Raw genomic sequence first — 20,971 nt, forward strand, 5'->3', positions numbered from 1 at the left:
CGATGGGATGGATTTGTGACGCACTTCCAGTTGGCAAATCTCACGTCAGCGATTGGCAGTGGGATTTTACAGGTGAGCAGCTGCGTGCGCCAAAGAGTGCCGATAACCCGTAGGTAAAGCTGGTGCATGCTCATTACAGTATTTTGCTCTGCCCTTGGCAAGGCACATAGAAATGCTCCTGCACAGGAACGCAATGGGGGATGTAGGACGCATGATCCACATGAAGCAGGGAAAGAGGACGGTAATCACGAGAGGCGGCACCGGATCAGGGCCAGTGACCACTATCCGACCAGACCGGCTGCGTGTATGATGAAAGGTCTTTTTTGTACCTTGATTAGGGAATTCGGGGACATACAGCATTTTAGTATGTAAGACAGGGCTTACAGGTGCTATGCCGTACTTTATAATGGGAAAAACCTGGTAACAGGTTCCTTTTCACTTAAATCTGCAAGATACACAGCTGGCCTGGCAAAGTTTTAGTGATTTTTGGCCAATTCCACAAAAAACCACACACTAAAAACACTGTGACCACTTCCCCATAATGAAGACTCACCCCCTAAATCACAGTAAATTGCGACTGCATTAACAGGCAAAGTTTAAAATGGGGATATCATTTACAACTGTGAGCTACAGTAAAAACACACGGCACCAAAGCACTTAAGGGCATGTGCACAACGTCGTCTTCAGGCAGCAAATGCACCAAAATTTTAGGCTAGGTTCACATTGCGTTAATGGGTGTCCGCTAGTGGACTCCGTTACATGGCGAAATTGTCGCATTTAACGCCATGTAACGGGTCCGTTAGCGCACCCATTGACAGCAATGTGCTAACGGGTCGCCAACGCATCGCTAGCACATGCCATTTTCGGCACGCGCTAGCGATGTGCCGTTATTTTCTGACGGACCTCGGACGCTGCTTGCAGCGTCCGAGGTGCGCCCGAGGTCCGTTCCTCGCTAGCGCAGATCGGGGATCTGCGCTAGCGGGATCGGCAAACGCGATCCCTGTAGATACATTGCGTTAGCACAATCCGCTAGTGCTATGCGCTTAACGGATTGCCCTAACGCAATGTGAACCTTAGAGAAGAAGCAGCGTCAGGAATCACCAGCTATTATTTTGGGTAATTTCCGGAGTGTTTTTTCAACCAACAGCAGCTTTTTTTAAATGCCATTTCCCACACTACTTTTTAACTCCATTCAACAAGGAAGAAACTGCGAAGATTATTTGTAAGCAAGAACACTGGCGGAACACACAAGACGGCTTCTGACTTCTCCCTTGACTTGTAAAGTAGAGAGCAGGACGGTCGCAAGACGTTTACCAGCTTGGCATCTTCGGAAACCTGAAGTGATTAAAAGACATCGAAAAGCCTGAACATGTGAACAGCAGGTAATTTTTACATATAAATTAGTGATGAGTGACCGTGCTGGGATAAGGTGTTATCAGGCCATGCTCGGGTGCTGACCGAACCACTACGGCGTGCTCGAAAGATATGTTCACACATGGCTGCAGGATTCGTGGAAAGGCTTCGGTCCAGGCTTCGAGCATTTGGGGGGCTTCCCACCTGTGACACGTAGTATGGGCACATACCCTACACCGTCCCCACAAAGCTCCGAGCTGTGTAACCCATACTCAGCATCACAGGGAAACCTCACTCATCTTCTCCTGAAACATTTACATGGCTCCATTGTGCTACACTCTGCTTCCTGCGTGAATAATTCACGCCGGTGCCCTCGCACGTGGCTGTGGTCGCAGGACCGCGCTCTGCCTCTTTATACAGCGGCTGTAGTTTGTTTGTTTGTTTTGGTAAATTAAAATCAGCTGCTTTACATAGGAAGAAGCGAATGCCGGCAGCTGACAATTAGCCGCCGCGGAGACCGGTCCGACCAGTTCACCTCAGCGGCCGGGTGTTGCTGCGCTCCTGGATGTGAGGCTGTGGCGCGATAGTGCAGAGCTGTGTGTGCGCGCCGAAGCCCCGGATCTGTGCAGCGAGGGGGAGAGCCGGGAGGAAAGGGGGAAACCGAGGAGGAGCAGCCTGCTGGGGAAATGGTGGTCATGACGGAGCCCTCGTGTGAGCCAGAAGAGGCCAAGAAGCAGAAGAAGGAGGCCAAGGTGCCGTCATTGCTGTAAGTGCAGTACACGGTATGGCTTGTGCCCAGGACTGGTGCTATGTGCGGTGCAGGCTGCGACTTGTGCCCAGGACTTGTGCTATGTGCGGTGCAGGCTGCGACTTGTGCTATGTGCGGTACAGGCTGCGACTTGTGCCCAGGACTTGTGCTATGTGCGGTGCAGGCTGCGACTTGTGCCCAGGACTTGTGCTATGTGCGGTACAGGCTGCGACTTGTGCCCAGGACTTGTGCTATGTGCGGTGCAGGCTGCGACTTGTGCCCAGGACTTGTGCTATGTGCGGTACAGGCTGCGACTTGTGCCCAGGACTTGTGCTATGTGCGGTGCAGGCTGCGACTTGTGCTATGTGCGGTACAGGCTGCGACTTGTGCCCAGGACTTGTGCTATGTGCGGTGCAGGCTGCGACTTGTGCCCAGGACTTGTGCTATGTGCGGTACAGGCTGCGACTTGTGCCCAGGACTTGTGCTATGTGCGGTGCAGGCTGCGACTTGTGCCCAGGACTGGTGCTATGTGCGGTACAGGCTGCGACTTGTGCCCAGGACTGGTGCTATGTGCGGTACAGGCTGCGACTTGTGCCCAGGACTTGTGCTATGTGCGGTGCAGGCTGCGACTTGTGCTATGTGCGGTACAGGCTGCGACTTGTGCCCAGGACTTGTGCTATGTGCGGTGCAGGCTGCGACTTGTGCCCAGGACTTGTGCTATGTGCGGTACAGGCTGCGACTTGTGCCCAGGACTTGTGCTATGTGCGGTGCAGGCTGCGACTTGTGCCCAGGACTGATGCTATGTGCGGTACAGGCTGCGACTTGTGCCCAGGACTGGTGCTATGTGCGGTGCAGGCTGCGACTTGTGCCCAGGACTTGTGCTATGTGCGGTGCAGGCTGCGACTTGTGCTATGTGCGGTACAGGCTGCGACTTGTGCCCAGGACTTGTACTATGTGCGGTACAGGCTGCGACTTGTGCCCAGGACTGGTGCTATGTGCGGTACAGGCTGCGACTTGTGCCCAGGACTTGTGCTATGTGCGGTGCAGGCTGCGACTTGTGCTATGTGCGGTACAGGCTGCGACTTGTGCCCAGGACTTGTGCTATGTGCGGTGCAGGCTGCGACTTGTGCCCAGGACTTGTGCTATGTGCGGTACAGGCTGCGACTTGTGCCCAGGACTTGTGCTATGTGCGGTGCAGGCTGCGACTTGTGCCCAGGACTGGTGCTATGTGCGGTACAGGCTGCGACTTGTGCCCAGGACTTGTACTATGTGCGGTACAGGCTGCGACTTGTGCCCAGGACTTGTGCTATGTGCGGTACAGGCTGCGACTTGTGCCCAGGACTTGTGCTATGTGCGGTGCAGGCTGCGACTTGTGCCCAGGACTGGTGCTATGTGCGGTGCAGGCTGCGACTTGTGCCCAGGACTTGTACTATGTGCGGTACAGGCTGCGACTTGTGCCCAGGACTGGTGCTATGTGCGGTGCAGGCTGCGACTTGTGCCCAGGACTGGTGCTATGTGCGGTGCAGGCTGCGACTTGTGCTATGTGCGGTACAGGCTGCGACTTGTGCCCAGGACTTGTACTATGTGCGGTACAGGCTGCGACTTGTGCCCAGGACTGGTGCTATGTGCGGTACAGGCTGCGACTTGTGCCCAGGACTTGTGCTATGTGCGGTGCAGGCTGCGACTTGTGCTATGTGCGGTACAGGCTGCGACTTGTGCCCAGGACTTGTGCTATGTGCGGTGCAGGCTGCGACTTGTGCTATGTGCGGTGCAGGCTGCGACTTGTGCCCAGGACTTGTGCTATGTGCGGTACAGGCTGCGACTTGTGCCCAGGACTTGTGCTATGTGCGGTGCAGGCTGCGACTTGTGCCCAGGACTGGTGCTATGTGCGGTACAGGCTGCGACTTGTGCCCAGGACTTGTGCTATGTGCGGTGCAGGCTGCGACTTGTGGCCAGGACTGGTGCTATGTGCAGTACAGGCTGCGACTTGTGCCCAGGACTTGTGCTATGTGCAGTACAGGCTGCGACTTGGTGCTATATCGGTGACAGAGGTGTCACTTTCAGCTCCACCTGCTTTTTCTCTTCTGATTTTGTATTGTGCATTTATAATTTGTATTGTTTTATTTTGTTTGTGGTGGTTATTTTATTACTCGAAATATCCTTGTAGGCCATCATCCAGCTTTGTTACTGACCTGAATACCCATGCTGGCTAGTGATTATCGCCTGGTCCTTAGTCTTCTGCAGGGAAACACACAGGAAAACGGAGTCTGTGGAGATTCACGTCTATTTATCAGTATAAAGGGTCTCCTGCCACCTATAGGGTCCATCTGATACTCTGAGCAGCAACATAGGTGACCACCCCTATGACCAACTTTTGCGTTCACCACAATTTCTTATTTTTATGGATTGACTGTCTGATCTTCCCAGGACATCCAAGAACCTCCAGGGAAAATCTGCTAGAAGAGCCATCTAATTTCCTGGGTGACCCCACCCGGACTTCTCCCCTTTTCTGTTCTTTTCTCCGATCTCTGGGGGATTTTTGAGGATGAACATGGAGAAGTTTGTGTTATGAGGGCTGTGAGTGGGTAGTTTGGTGTCAGGTCTGGAGGCTGTATTTTATTTTTTATTTATTGGCGATCCCACTTTTTGGGAGTAAGATATAGGAGGGCCTGGAGTCTCTTGGTGTCCTGTGAGAATATTGAATTAGGACTCATTGTTTGTTTAGTGGGTCTTTGTGTGAATCGTCTGTATTTTAGGGTGTCTTGAAGGGGAGGGTCATATGCACTTTTTGATTGTAAATGTTGAGGGGTTATATATAAATAGTTTTTCAGCCAGCCAGAGAAAATCGGCCATCAAAAGCTGCCCAGGGACCATATGGCATCGGTGATAAGTCCAAGACGCTGGTCTCTGACTGTTTCTCGTCTCCCGCTCCAGTACATCTGATAACAGCATTTTTTTCACTGATGCAACACGTACCCAGTATAATCTATAGGACTGTTCACTTGTCCATGTTCTCTATGGACCGTGTAAAACAGACATGTCTGTTTTTTTTCCATATAGCACGGATGGCAAGGGCTAATACAAGTCTATGGGTCCTTGAAAAACACATAAAGCACATGGGTGTGTCTCCTTTTTTTATCATTGTGAAGTATAGGAGACTCTTTGTAAGTTATTTATTTGTGTGTTTCTTTATCCATCCTTGAAAAACACTGACACACTGGTGGTGACACACACTGGTGGTGACACACACTGGTGGTGACACACACTGGTGGTGACACACACTGGTGGTGACACTCTGACATCGGTATAGTTTTTTCTTGTACATGTTTAAACACTGATGTATAAATAAGGCCTTGTACACATACATGGGGAAGGACCTGTCACTCAAGTTCAGTAGAATGGGGAGACCTACATCTTGGACTTGGCACCCTGGGTGGGTGCCATGGTTCACTGACTGCTTCACTGATTAGCAGTCAGTGAACCATGCCCCTTCCCCATGTATGTGTACAAGGCCTTATTTATATATGTATGTATGTATATGTATGTTCACTGTGAAAGACTTCAACATTTCAGAGCAGAACATACACGGCTGTAATAACGCTGCCAATGTCTGATCCCTGCTGCCCATGGTTGGGGCCACCTAAATCTATGATCAGGCTCACTGTAGAACTTTAGACCTGACTTGAGGTCCTGAACCAAAGTCGGCGGTTATGATTTTGGATGCTAGATGACATGTACTGTGTGCCTATTCAGTCGCACCAGTGGATTAGAACTTCTGGTTTGGAATTGAGGTCAGGGTGTTGAGATTTGTAGTTACTGTCTACAGAAATATTTGATGAGTAGCTGAGCTGATATCTTGCATTTAACTTGTAGATAATAGTGTGTCACTGTGTGCTGTACAGAGCGATCTACAGGACATACTTTAAAAGTGACTATGCACTGTAAGTGTAATTTTAGTCTGCATGCTTCTGTGCTCAAAACTGTATTTAAAACAAAAAATCTTCAAGCAAAAAGCAAAATGATCATCTGATATGGCGTAGCCGTATGAAGCCCCTCATACACATGAGACTAATCATGGCTGAACTCACGGATATAGACTGGTTCGGACGACGTTCTCATGTGTATGGGGCCAAATAAAATTGGTCGTCGTGGAAGATAAGGATCTAACCACAAATTGATAAGGATGCAGTAATTGATTTCCATAGGTGAAATCCAATGTTCTCTCATACGACATTTGTAAGTTATTGCATTTATAAATTAGAACTAATGTAAATTATTGTAAAGGAAATGTCATCAGAAAATGACCTGTTTAAATCAAGACTTATGTTATTTAATGTAATTTTTCCATATTATGCTCTGTATTAAAAGCTGAAATTGTAATGTTGCAATCTTCACACTGGTCACTGAGGCTATTCTAGATTCATACTTTCTGTCCTCTGAAGTGATTTCAGCAGACTCCTTATCAGTAGAGGCAGGACTATAAAGAGATGTAACACTTCTATTCACAGCTGGTAATTCAGAATTTGGGAATCCCAGTAGTGGACATCACAGCTGACCCTACTCGCCCTCCCTTCACAATGACCTAACCACATGCTCATTAAATGTTTCAGTAGGAAAGATAGGCGCTGAGCCAGTCTCTTTTGTATGGCAACATCTAATGAGCCTGGGCATAGGTCGTTACATCATCTATTGTGATTGGTGATTCTGCTTATGTCATTGTAATCCTGCCATCTATTGATGAGCCTACTGAAATCACTTTCTGAAAGGACAGGAAGTATGAGTGTAGAATAATCCCCTGAATTGCAAGATTATTAATTCCGTCTTTAATACAAAGCCTAAACCAGGTTTGCGTGCTACTTGTACTGTTTATTTGTTTATTTTTAAGCAGTTTTTTAGTAGTGCCTTTTCTCAGATGACAGATTCCCTGCACAGTGACATTAGTGTTTACCTTAACCCCCTTCCAAGGCATTTTTTTTGAAGATCCTCCGCTCTGCTGAGTAGTTGAAAGACATCAGTCCATAGATAGAATTTAATATGTTGTGTTTTTTATTCTTCTACGCTTTTCAAAGTTACAGGGACTTCTTCAGGAACATACAGACCACAACAGCTACATTTTGGTAATGTTATAGCTGGATTGTTATAGCTGGATTATGATAACCGTATATGAATAATGTAACTGAAACAATGGCTGCTATTTCTGTCTACAGACAACTTCTTTACCTGTCAGACATTCCATTTGTGTATATTCATGATGTGGTCATTAGTCTCATTTGATTAAGGACAGCATGTTCATGCTGATGTAAACAACATCCTGCACTTTACTGACACGCTGAAATCGCATTGTCATTTCGGTGCCGTTTTTGAGTCAAGAATGCGTACAGAAGGAATGAGAAATATTGAAAATTACTTGCAAATCTCCTGCCTTCTGAGTTTATTTAAAAACAAAACAAAATGGAAAATGATATAAAAAAAACTGTTTCCAGCATCAGAGCGGTTGTCTTGTCTTTTAATAAGTAATATTGCAAATGCTTGTAAAAACAAGCAACTACAGAGGTATTTTTAACTGTTTTACTTCTCATTGCCTAGATTACCGGCTAGAACTTTCAGGGTATGTGTACATTATCGGTAAACGCTGCGGATTGAGCGCTGTGTACTTGTGCAGCGTCCAAATGTTACAGCATAGTCGATGGGATTTCAAGAAATCTCACGTCCACTGAGTCCAGAGATGCCCACGGATCACCCGCGGAGACAGACATGCAGCACGTCTTTCCAGACTGCAGCATGTCTATTTATCTCTGTGAGATAAATTTCGCCCTTACCATGTATTTGACTAGGTGAATCCGCACGGTTCAGTGAACACATGCAGAATCACTTGCGTTCAGTAGCCGATAGCGCTTTGGATGCAGCAGACATGTGCTGCGTCCAAAGCGCTGCCAATTACTTGAATGTGTGCACATATCCTCAAAGTTGGTTGGTCTCCTAGTCAAGAAGCTCAGTGCTTACAATCTCTTGCAAAACAGATTTGACCGACTTCAGTGCTGCTGAAGTGCCCCTGTGCTCATTCAATCGTTACAGCATCAGAAAGCGCACATTTCAAACTAGCTGCTAAATATTGCTGCTGGTTCAAACTTGTCAATTGGGAGCACACCACTTCACAGCAAGTAAGAAGCCAGGACCCAGAGTAGCGGTGGGCTCCTTTTCAAACTACTTGACACCACCCTTTTTAAAGCCCAATAATTAATTCGTCATATGCTAAGGTAGCAATTGGAAGCACAATAGTATTTTTATCTAGTTTAAATTCAATGCTAACCTGATTAAGATGTGATCACAAAAAAAAAACACCATTGGAGGAAACCCTCCACTAAACTAAACAAAAAAACACCAGAACACAGGCAGGGATGCTTACCTGTTCAAGGCCTCCAACAATTGCACTACCCAGGGTGCACCAGGCCCAAATGAAGATAGCGAAAACACAGGTGCAAATAATACCGATGCAGCCAACCTACAATCAGGAATTGGCTGCTTGGAGCACCCGTGCAAAAAAATAGTCTGTATCTGGCATGTTCACACAGGAATGCAAAGTATATGGTGAAAAGCCTATTAATGACGCCATATATATAGCGGGCTAACCATGATGCATCCTGTGTGAACAGAGGCCACAGTGTACAGAGCCATCTAGGGCCCAGGGTGCGCCTGGGCCCTAGATGGCTCTGTACACTGTGGCCTCTGTTCACACAGGATGCATCATGGTTAGCCCGCTATATATATGGCGTCATTAATAGGCTTTTCACCATATACTTTGCATTCCTGTGTGAACATGCCACATACAGACTATTTTTTTGCACGGGTGCTCCAAGCAGCCAATTCCTGATTGTAGGTTGGCTGCATCGGTATTATTTGCACCTGTGTTTTCGCTATCTTCATTTGGGCCTGGTGCACCCTGGGTAGTGCAATTGCTGGAGGCCTTGAACAGGTAAGCATCCCTGCCTGTGTTCTGGTGTTTTTAAGATGTGATCACACAACATTAGAAAAGCATGTGACCCAGCTGCAGACGGTCCACAGATTCGAGAGACCAAGTGAGATAGTGAAGAAGGAAAAAATGTGGAGAATCTGTGTTGCTGGTGAATGAAGGCAATTCAGAGTCACATTAAAAGATTCAGCAGTTTATGGTCTGCGTGTTTCAAAGTGCCATACATCTTCCTCAGAAGAAAAAACCTTGACCAACAATTCTCCATATGTTTTCTTTCAATACGTTAATCATTAGTCAACTGATCCCTTCAGTTTTGTCAGGAGTAGTCCTACTATCTAAAATGTTATAGGTCCATCTGACTGTGCCAAACATAAGATGTCAGAAGACAGGTGTAAGCCAAATACTTGATAGTTTTTCTCCTCACCAGATAAGCTGCTGCTAGATACCTGTTTCTTCTCCCTCCGTAGGGGATACTCAGCTGAGCCTCAGGCTAACCACTTGGTGAATCTCAAAGGGAACCTGTCACCCCACCCCCCAGGCGTTTTTAACTAAAGGCCCCGTCTCACATAGCGAGATCGCTAGCGAGATCGCTGCTGAGTCACAAGTTTTGTGACGCAACAGCGACCTCCATAGCGATCTCGCTATGTGTGACACGTACCAGCGATCAGGCCCCTGCTGCGAGATCGCTGGTCGTGTCGGAATGGCCTGGACCTTTTTTTGGTCGTTGAGGCCCCGCTGACATCGCTGAATCGGTGTGTGTGACACCGATCCAGCGATGTCTTCACTGGTAACCAGGGTAAACATCGGGTTACTAAGCGCAGGGCCGCGCTTAGTAACCCGATGTTTACCCTGGTTACCAGCGTAAATGTAAAAAAAAACAAACAATACATACTCGCCTTCTGATGTCCGTCAGGTCCCTTGCCGTCTGCTTCCTGCTCTCACTGACTGCCTGCCGTACAGTGAGAAGTGAGAGCACAGCAGTGACGTCACCGCTGCGCTCTGCTCTCACTGTACGGCCGGATCTCAGTCAGAGCAGGAAGCAGACGGCAAGGGACCTGGACACCGAAAGGCGAGTATGTACTGTTTGTTTTTTTTGGTAACCAGGGTAAACATCGGGTTACTAAGCGCGGCCCTGCGCTTAGTAACCCGATGTTTACCCTGGTTACCCGGGTGCTGCAGGGGGACTTCGGCATCGTTGAAGACAGTTTCAACGATGCCGAAGTCGTTCCCCTGATCGTTGGTCGCTGGAGAGCGGTCTGTGTGACAGCTCCCCAGCGACCACACAGCGACTTACCAACGATCACGGCCAGGTCGTATCGCTGGTCGTGATCGTTGGTAAATCGCTATGTGAGACGGGGCCTTAAGTCACCTTGTGCAGCTGTAATGCTGCATTCTGACAAGGTGGCTCTTTCAGTTCTGGGTGCTGTAACTGCCGAAAAAATCAGTTTTGTAATTTGGCCAAACAACCTTTCTTCAGTCCTGGAGGCAGGTCTTTCCCCCCTGCTGCAGAAGCCACACAGCCGTCACTCAAATCTTCTTGGCACCGGGCGCCGCCTCCTCACCGCTGTTTTAAATTGATCCGGCGCCTGCGCTCTATTCTCCTGCCTGTGCGGCCGCCCTGCCTGTGACTCCCAGCCCCGCAGTGTCTTCTGATTTATTCACATTGCGGGGCTGGGATTCACAGGCAGGGCGGCCGCAGGGGGGAAAGGCTTGCCTCCAGGACTGAAGAAAAGGTATTTAGGACAAATTACAAAACTGATTATTTCGGCAGTTACAGCACCAATAACTAAAAGAGCCACCTTGTCAGAATGCAGCATTACTGCTGCACAAGGTGGCTCTTTTAGTTAAAAATGCCTTGGGGGGGGGGGGGGGGGGGTGACAGGTTCCCTTTAATACTTGTTAAGAAATGGTACTTCTCATCTTATACACCCACTTACTCAGGTGAGCTTGGGGCTCTTTATAAATTTGTAAATCAAAGATCTGTCTAAACCTGAATTTGCGTGTATATACTCTTTGATGTCAGTATTTTCTTAAGTTTTTTTTTTCAGAAGTGCCATTAAGGCCGGGGTCACCCTTGCGTGTGTAATTCGAGAAACTTGCACATCGATACCCGGCACTCAAGACCGGAGTGTGCGGCTGCATGTATTTTATTCCGGCCCACACTCCGGTCCCGAGTGCCGGCGGCAGTGCCGAGTATTGATGCAAGAAACGTTCGTGCACTTCTCGCATTACGCACGCAAGTGTGACCCCGGCTTAAAGCAAACAAACCAAAAACTGATATAGGCTCCTTTTAGTAGTAGTTTTGGTCCCACCGTTGCACAATTACCTTTGCTAAATTAAAAAAAAAAAAAAAAAAAGTGCTTACAAACTTTTCCTGTGGTGTTTGTAATTCAAGATGAGGTCCCATTTTATAGAATCAATTTAATCTTGCGTCAACATGCCCAGATATGTAATCTCATCGTGTCCTGGAATTATTGACTCTTGTCATTTTACTAATAGACAATGATGTGGAATCAATCCTACATGTACCTTTGGCTGTAAGTCATAGAGATATGACTGGAATACTATTACCTATCCCACAGCGTCCTACCAGGCTTAATTTCTGTAATTTGCTAATATCTATTGTGAAACTTTACAATTTGGCAGATTTCCATAGCTTGGTGTCGCCTTTGTAAACTGCCATGAATTCCATCATGAGATACTTTCACAATTTACCATGCGCGACAATAAAATGATGCAGACACTACTGCATATACACTGTGTAACTTATCTTACAGTAATAAAAAAGTGACTCAAAATCACAGCGACATGGGTTACAATGCAGATATTGTGGTATATTTGTGCATTTTAAAATGTAGGCATCAAACAAAAATGCATGATTTTCATATTTGCTATGTACAGTTCTCGGCATAAATGAGTATACCCCTTTTGAAAAATAAGCTTTTTAATCAGTCTTGCTCAACACAAGCATAAGGTATCAAAATTTTAACAAGATAATTTCATAGAATAGTTTTCTGTAATTTGTAACATGAAAAATCTTCAGTTTTACACAAATTAGTGATACAAAATGAATAGCCCCTTCAAGACCTTGCCCTTTTCCGTTTTTGCGTTCTCGTTTTTCGCTCCCCTCCTTCCCAGAGCCATAACTTTTTTATTTTTCCTTCAATATGGCCAAGTGAGGGCTTGTTTTTTTGCGGGACAAGTTGCACTTTTGAACAACATCATTAGTTTTAGCATGTTGTGTACTCGAAAACGGGATAAAAATTCCAAGTGCAGTGAAATTGCAAAAAAAGTGCAATCTCAAACTTGTTTTTTGTTTGGCTTTTTTGCTAGGTTCACTAAATGCTAAAACTGACCTGCTATTATGATTCTCCAGGTCATTACGAGTTCATAGACACCAAACATGTCTAGGTTACGTTTTATCTAAGTGGTAAAAAAAATTCCAAACTTTGCTAAAAAAAAAAAAAAAAATTGCACAATTTTCCAATACCCGTAGCGTCTCCATTTTTCATGATCTGGGGTCAGGTGAGGGCTTATTTTTTGCGTGCCGAGCTGTCTTTTTTAATTACCGTATACCATTTTGGTGCAGATACTTTCTTTTGATTGTCCGTTATTGTATTTTAATGCAATATCGCGGCGACCAAAAAACCTTATTTTTGGCGTTTCTGATTTTTTTTTCTCTCTACGCTGTTTAGCGATCAGGTTTAATGCTTTTTTTTTAATTGATCGGGCGATTCTGAAGGCGGCGATACCAAATGTGTAGGTTTGATTTTTTTATTTTTTTATTTTTTTTTTTACTGTTTTATTTTGAATGGGGCGAAAGGGGGGTGATTTAAACTTTTTTTTATATTTTTTTTTCATATTTTTTTTTAAACTTTTTTTTTTTTTTTACTTTTGCCATGCTTCAATAGCCTCCATGGGAGACTAGAAGCTGGCACAACTCGATCGGCTCTGCTACATAGCAGCGATCATCAGATCGCTGCTATGTAGCTGAAATGCAGGCTTGCTATGAGCGCCGACCACAGGGGAGCGCTCACAGCAAGCCGGCATCAGTAACCATAGTGGTCTCAAGGAGACCTATGGTTGCTATGCTGACGTATCACTGACCCCCGATCATGTGACGGGGGTCGGCGATGCGCTAATTTCCGGCCCGATGGCCGGAAGCGCCGGTTAAATGCCACTGTCAGCGTTTGACAGCGGCATTTAACTAGTTAATAGCGGCGGGTGAATCACGATTCCACTCGTCGCTATTGCAGGCACATGTCGGCTGTTCAAAACATCAAAGCGGGGGTACCGACCTCTGCAGTTATAGTACGGCGGAGGTCTTTAAGGGGATAGAATCCACATTAAAACTACTACAGTATTTTTGATGACCTCCATGATTTTTAAGGACCGCACCAAGACTTCTAGGCATGGAATGACCAGGATCTATCTTTTTCCATTCTTCAAGAACGACCTCTTTTAGAACTTGGATGCTGGATGGAGAGGATGCTCAACTTGTCTCTTCAGAATTCCCCATAGGAGTTTAATTGGGTTCAGGTCGGGAGACACTTGGCCACTGAATCTTACATCCTGTTCTTCAGAAATGCAACCGTGACATTAATGTGTGTTTTGGATCATTGTCATGTTGGAAAAGTGCATGTCTGCCAAGGTTATATTGATGATATCATGAATTCATAGATGTATTGGTCTATAATGAAAGCAGATGTTGCAATCAATGAAATGTAGCTCCTTGACACCAGCAGCACTCATGCAGCCCTGCATAAGGACAAAGCCATCACCAGGTTTCATTGTAATCATCATGCATTTTTCTTTGTACGTCCCACATACAATTCCAAAAACTTCCTTCATGGCCGAGACCCTTGCACGCTTTGTCATGGCAAACTCACCCTGGTTTGGCTTTCTGCTTTAGCTAACTGCAGTGAACGTTCATGTTGTGTGTGTTTGTTTTTTTGTGTTTTTTTTTTTTAAAACTTTTCTCATCTGAACATGCTCCTGTTTCGGTGTTGCCTTCTGTGGTCGGCCTGGTGGTCTCTGTGAGATAGTTGCAGTCCCATCTTTGTTTAATTACTGTACCAAAAGTGATACAAAATCCTGACTGATAAGCTTACGGGTGGACCTGTGGCTGTTAGATTGCACTTTTTTGCAATTTTGCTGCACTTTGAATTTTTTTTTCCTGCTTTCCAATACACTGTGGCAGAATGAATGGGGTAATTCAAAAGTACAACTCGTCCTGCAAACAAAAAAACCCTGATACGGCTAGATCATGGAAAAATAACTCATGGCAATCGGTGTTAAGCATTATCTGAGAGAACAGGATCCTTATTTTATTGGAATAAATACACTGGAAGATTTTCTACACCAGCCTCACTCTGCAAACTGAGAAAGGCTGCGTGCACACGTTCAGGATTTTTTGCATTTTTTTCACGTTTTTCGCCTTAAAAACGCTTAAACGCATACATATGCATCCCATTATTTATAATGCATTCTACAATTTTTGTGCATATTTTGCGTTTTTTCCGCAAAAAAAACGCATCGCGGTAAAAAAAACCGCAGCATGTTCATTAATTTTGCGGATTTTTTTTTTCGTTTTTACCGCTATTTAATTGCATTCGGAAAGCTCCGGAAAAAACGCGGTAAAAACACGAAAAAATGTTTTCCTGCAGAAAAAGTCTGGTTTTGTTTAGGAAAATTCTGCACAAAATCCTGACGTGTGCACATAGCCAAATACTGCTTCTCAGGAGCATTACATTATGTAATGCCAGTGTCCCGTGTATGCTTCTCTCCTTCTCTGGCAGGTACGTCTGCTCACTCACTGCTGCAGCCCCTGTCCCGCACTCTTCCTGTCTGCTGCCTGAGGTCTGTGCATGACGGTTAGATCCCCGGGCACTGTGCTTAGGGTGTGAGCGCACGCACGCACTCCCTTCTTATTAAAGGGGCTGCGCTTGTCGTCCTAAAGTGTCCCTAGCCAATGGCTGGGAGACACTTAAGGCACCTCCACCTGAATGGAGGTGCCTGAGCAATGTTTATAGTTGGTGTTCTTCACGCTTGCTAGTTGTCAGGTCCCCAGTACCCGTCAGTCAGTCTACCTGTCTGCTCATACTTGCCTTGTCTCCCTGTTTTTCAGACAGACCAGTCCGCAATATACAGTGCTTACCTGTATATCAGCCCGCACCTGCCAGTGCCTAGCTGTATTCAGCCGTACCCGCCAGCATCTGCGGTTCCTGTATTCCTGCCAGCCTGCCAGTATCTGCTGTTCTCTCCTACCAGACCATTCCAGCTGCCAGTCCTTTGCGGTCATCTGCCATGCATCTAAGGTCCGTTCTGGTATAGCATCTGGTGTTCATCGGGAGTCAAGCCTAACCCCACCATCAGAGGATCTAGTGAAATCTCTGGTGCTCACCTAGTCACACCCCTCCAGACTCTCCTCGAAACACGGCACAGTGGTTCCACCACTCGTGTTACACATTTCACCATTCTAGGCATTACTGAAATCAAGTGTCTGTTGTGTAACTGGCCTAATGATATGTACTGTACAGTAATGAATCATACAAAAAATGTACCTGCATTACCATCGTAAAGTGGCTTTTAGACATGTACTGGAATGAAATTGTAGCACATACTGTCTTAACATAAGAGGTACAGCTACTCAGCAGTATAGGTGATCATACTATGGTGGTTTATTAGAAACATGCTGCAAGCTGATTCGAGTCATGCTGCCACTCATGATCCAGTCCTGTACAGGGGATATGAAGGATGTTCTTTGTTGCATCTAATTTAGCTGGATAGATTTCAGATTTTGCTCCAGGGTGAACATTGTTTGTTGTACTGGAGGCGTTTGCGAAACCATTTTAACTACTAATCTTATAATTTAAGAAGTTAAACATTTTTATCACTGGAAACCTCTTTCCAATCAAGTACGTACATTTGACGTCACTTTAAATTAATATATATTTTGTTAAAATTCCATTCAAAGAAATGGACAACAGGCATTTTCTCCAATTTTCTTGGTAAGGCTGTTTTCCTTTTAATATTACAGATAATAGCTGATCCATAGAGATTTGTAAAAATATCCTTTTAAAGGGGTTGTGTGGGCGCAGGTATTTGATGTCCTATTGGGTACGCCAGGTGTCATATCTCCACATCGGTCAGCTGTTATTTGCTCTGTCGACAGATAAATATAAACAATAGTTATGGACACAACGGTTTATCACTCCCACATAATGGTAGTTCTGCTTCACATCACCTGTCTTATCTTTGGCATTATTTCTGGGCTGTATTGTGCATAAATATGTGTTTCTACAGAATTTCTTTTAGTTTATGCCTGATGAAGGGACCTGAGTAGTCTCGAAAGCTTGCATTTTACCATCTTTTTACTTAGCCATTAAAATGGAACAACCACTGAGGACTCTCCATTCTAAATATTTTTCTATCTACTGGCTAACATGGTACCAAGATATATACATGTACATATATGTTGTGGCCAAAAGTATTGACACCCCTGCAATTCTGTCAGATAATACTCAGTTTCTTCCTGAAAATGATTGCAAACACAAATTCTTTGGTATTATTATCTTCATTTAATTTGTCTTAAATGAAAAAAAACACAAAAAGAATTGTCCTAAAGCCAAATTGGATATAATTCCACACCAAACATAAAAAAGGGGGTGGACAAAAGTATTGGCACTGTTCGAAAAATCATATGATGCTTCTCTAATTTGTGTAATTAACATCACCTGTAACTGACCTGTGGCACCTAACAGGTGTTTGCAATAACTAAATCACACTTGCAGCCAGTTGACTCAACCTCTGTCCTGTGTCCTTGTGTGTACCACATTGAGCATGGAGAAAAGAAAAAAGACCAAAGAACTGTCTGAGGACTTGAGAAACCAAATTGTGAGGAAGCATGAGCAATCTCAAGGCTACAAGTCCATCTCCAAAGACCTGAATGTTCCTGTGTCTACCGTGCGCAGTGTCATCAAGAAGTTTAAAGCCCATGGCACTGTGGCTAACCTCCCTAGATGTGGACGGAAAAGAAAAATTGACAAGAGATTTCGACGCAAGATTGTGCGGATGTTGGATAAAGAACCTCGACTAACCTCCAAACAAGTTCAAGCTGCCCTGCAGTCTGAGGGTACAACAGTGTCATCCCGTACTATCTATCGGCATCTGAATGAAAAGGGACTGTATGGTAGGAGACCCAGGAAGACCCCACTTCTTACCCCGAGATATAAAAAAGCCAGGCTGGAGTTTGCCAAAACTTACCTGAAAAAGCCTAAAACGTTTTGGAAGAATGTTCTCTGGTCAGATGAGACAAAAGTAGAGCTTTTTGGGCAAAGGCATCAACATAGAGTTTACAGGAGAAAAAAAGAGGCATTCAAAGAAAAGAACACGGTCCCTACAGTCAAAAATGGCAGAGGTTCCCTGATGTTTTGGGGTTGCTTTGCTGCCTCTGGCACTGGACTGCTTGACCGTGTGCATGGCATTATGAAGTCTGAAGACTACCATCAAATTTTGCAGCATAATGTAGGGCCCAGTGTGAGAAAGCTGGGTCTCCCTCAGAGGTCATGGGTCTTCCAGCAGGACAATGACCCAAAACACACTTCAAAAAACACTAGAAAATGGTTTGAGAGAAAGCACTGGAGACTTCTAAGGTGGCTAGCAATGAGTCCAGACCTGAATCCCATAGAACACCTGTGGAGAGATCTAAAAATGGCAGTTTGGAGAAGGCACCCTTCAAATATCAGGGACCTGGAGCAGTTTGCCAAAGAAGAATGGTCTAAAATTCTAGCAGAGCATTGTAAGAAACTCATTGATGGTTACCGGAAGCGGTTGTCGCAGTTATTTTGGCTAAAGGTTGTTCAACCAAGTATTAGGCTGAGGGTGCCAATACTTTTGTCTGGCCCATTTTGGAGTTTTGTGTGAAATGATCAATGTTTTGCTTTTTGCTTCATTCTCTTTTGTGTTTTTTTTCATTTAAGACAAATTAAATGAAGATAATAATACCAAAGAATTTGTTTGCAGTCATTTTCAGGAAGAAACTGAGTATTATCTGTCAGAATTGCAGGGGTGTCAATACTTTTGGCCACAACTGTATCTTTCCTATATCAACACTTGGATTGCAACTTTTCTCAGCAGCTCTTTATAAAGTGTTGTGGCCATTGTCAGCAACTTCAGTACAGCTTCTGTTCTTTTGCATCGACACTATACTGCAGTGCACAGTGCTGTACATTTTGAATGTAGCTGCTGATTGCAGCTACAATTAAGTGTTTTTATTTTCAGCCTCTGACAGAGCAAAAAAAAAACAGCTGACTGATGGGGTCCAACACCCATAATCCCCACCAGTCTGCTTTTCATGACCTATGCTTAGACCACCCTTTTTGGAGATGTCTCAAGATGACGCACCAAGAGTGCACATCAGCACATTGTGTTGTCAGGGACTGTACTGTCCTGTAGACTGACCGTTCAAACCAGTGGCAGGGTTGTGAGCACTCTTCTCAGCTGCTAGCAGAGGCAGCATGGGAGAAGCGCATGGGGCACTGAAGCTGGTTGGATCGAGTGATCTGCGCAGCTTCAGAGCAGTTTGAGTAGGCTTTATGTAAAGCACAGTCTGCTCATGTCATACGTTCATTGCCTTGGTGGCCAGTAACTTGGGTAACGAGTTGTACACTGTAATGTTAAAATCCCTCCGTTCTTGAGAACACGAAAAGGCTTTTTTAATTAAAACAAATTTTCAAATTTTTTTTTTTTTCATTTTTGTAATTTTACATGTTTATGATATTTAGACAACCCCTTTAAACAATCATTGAGTACTATAAGAGCCTCCGTTTCAATGTGAGTGGCAAACGGCCTTGGCTGATTTGCTGATGTCTTAATGACCAATCAGAAAGTAAAGTTTGTGGACTCCCTCGCCCCACATCCTTACAAAGCAGAAAAGGGATCCTAATTAACATGATCATTTCACTGCAAAGTAACCTCATTTGATGGGGTTTTCTTCTAATACAACTTCCAAGAAAATCTGTGTACAAAGCCAAAGGGGTATGATATTCATTCAATATTAGAATTCTGGTTGGACAGGCTTTGCTCTTGCTTTTTAATTTTCAGTGCATCATATATATAATTTTAAATTGGACTAGGCGAGAGGCCTCTAACAGGTAGTCAGTCGTGCCATGCCACCTCATATCATGTGTGTGGTCTGCCATTTCAAGTCTTGCCTTATGTCTCATGGTGGACAATTACTCCTCATGTTTGGCCTGCCTGAAGGGTTTTGGCTGCTTCATAGTTGTGTAATAAACTGTCACCTTAGGTTCTCTTTCTCTCTGAAGAGGCAAATTTGCATATGTATGCAAGGAGAATGTTACCCCTTGGTGCGTTACATCTAAAGGAACCGAGAATGAAGCGATTAGCTACATTGACACAACAATGTCACGTGAGGAGAGCCAGTTCCATCATTTCTGAAATTACATTGGAACTGGAGGAGAGTACAGGAGGTGAGTACAGGCTGTCTGCTGGTTTTATTTTATTTTTTTAATATATGGGGGAATATAACAATTTAGAAGCGATTATTGATAATCCCTTTGGTACCAAACTTTTATAGTTTTTGTTTTGCTACTCTTGCACCGCTAAAAAACACAGGATACATATGTTTCATTCTCAATCATGAAAGTGTAACCACAACCCCAGAAGGGACCTCTGGGGGCCAGGTCCCATGGCCCCCCACAGTAATCACTAAAATTACTTTTACGCTGCTCAGGAAGCAGAAATTCTCCGTTCATGCATAATCGTGAACTCAACACTTTGTTGGCTCGTAAAGGTTAGTCTTTCATACAGTAGTTTGGTTTCTTTTTTTTTTTTTGGGGGGGAGGGGTGCATCTATGATCGCTTAGTTCAGGAGAGCTATAGGAATAGCTATGACATGTGCCACATTACAGCTGCATAAAAATGTCCTTCACCTGTAGGCAAAGTAAGAATATCGCATCTCTGTATTGCTTAACATCTTGTCAGGTGACACTTCGATGACTTGCGTGATTTATTCCTTTGAGTAAAAGCCTATATACAAATGTCTACACTCCACGATGAGCACCTGACTCTACCCATCCCATGAGTTAAGTCTCGTGATTTCACAGCAATGACCATTACGTTCACGTAAACCAATGACATCCTTGTGTGCATGGTCTGATGTAGTTTTATTTTTTTCCTTTTTCCGCTCTATAGAAAAGTTAATCTTTTCTATGATTTTATGGGCTAAAAGTTGTAAAATTTTAACGTTTAAGAGTCTTCTGGCTTCCCGCTTTTGGATAATGCTTAGTGGAGAGTTTGTGTCATAAAGTATTTTGTTGCTTTCAAAAGGGAAGAGCAAATGTGATGGTAAACCACTTTTACTTTAAAGTACAAAGATAATTCTCTTGTTACAGGTAACACATTTTATCATATGTTTATTCTACAGTGCTTTACAGATCTCATCACTCTCCAATTGGGGTTCCCTATCAGTATTTGGTGTGTGAGGGGAAACTGGAGGACACTTACCCAAGCCCAGGCAGACTCCTTACAGATGTAACTTAGAGGTGTCCTTAGCCAGTGAGCCACTTAATACCATTCTTTACATGGCAGTAAAATCTGGCTGAATTAGTCTTGTATGAGAAACAGAAAATTACAGGAGGAAACACAAATTATCCCCAGACATTGCGTCTTTCAAAAGATAAAACCCGATTTCTATGAGCAGCACGTGTGTGGTTGTTACTTGGAACATAACTTCAGCATTAGTCACATTAGATTTTTACACAAGAGCTGTTGCATTTTTCAGGACTATTCCATAGACTGGCACGGTTAGTACTCTATCATTATTCTGCATTTGCTCCCAAAATAAAAAATTGCTAAAAAAACGCACAAATGGATAGGAA

At 44.6% G+C, this 20,971-nt stretch overlaps 1 protein-coding gene across 5 annotated transcripts in view; it reads left to right on the top strand.

The window, feature by feature from the left end:
- Window positions 1-20,971, top strand: part of GRAMD2B (GRAM domain containing 2B) — a 219,916-nt gene that overhangs the window by 158,561 nt on the left and 40,384 nt on the right. Inside the window, exon 1 of one of the 5 annotated variants that reach the window (XM_077291331.1) lies at window positions 1,215-1,382. The exons of 1 other annotated variant lie outside the window; for it this stretch is intronic. Coding sequence is in view for 1 of the 4 variants with exons in the window: in XM_077291298.1 (XP_077147413.1) it covers window positions 2,040-2,119 (80 nt within the window). In the remaining 3 variants the exon portion in view is untranslated. Of the gene's footprint in view, window positions 1-1,214; window positions 1,383-1,464; window positions 2,120-20,971 lie in introns of those variants that run through there. 3 more of the 5 variants (XM_077291314.1, XM_077291298.1, XM_077291305.1) reach the window with 3 other exon arrangements.

This window comes from Ranitomeya variabilis, chromosome 1 (genome assembly GCF_051348905.1).
Source record: "Ranitomeya variabilis isolate aRanVar5 chromosome 1, aRanVar5.hap1, whole genome shotgun sequence".
NCBI classification, from domain to species: domain Eukaryota; kingdom Metazoa; phylum Chordata; class Amphibia; order Anura; family Dendrobatidae; genus Ranitomeya; species Ranitomeya variabilis.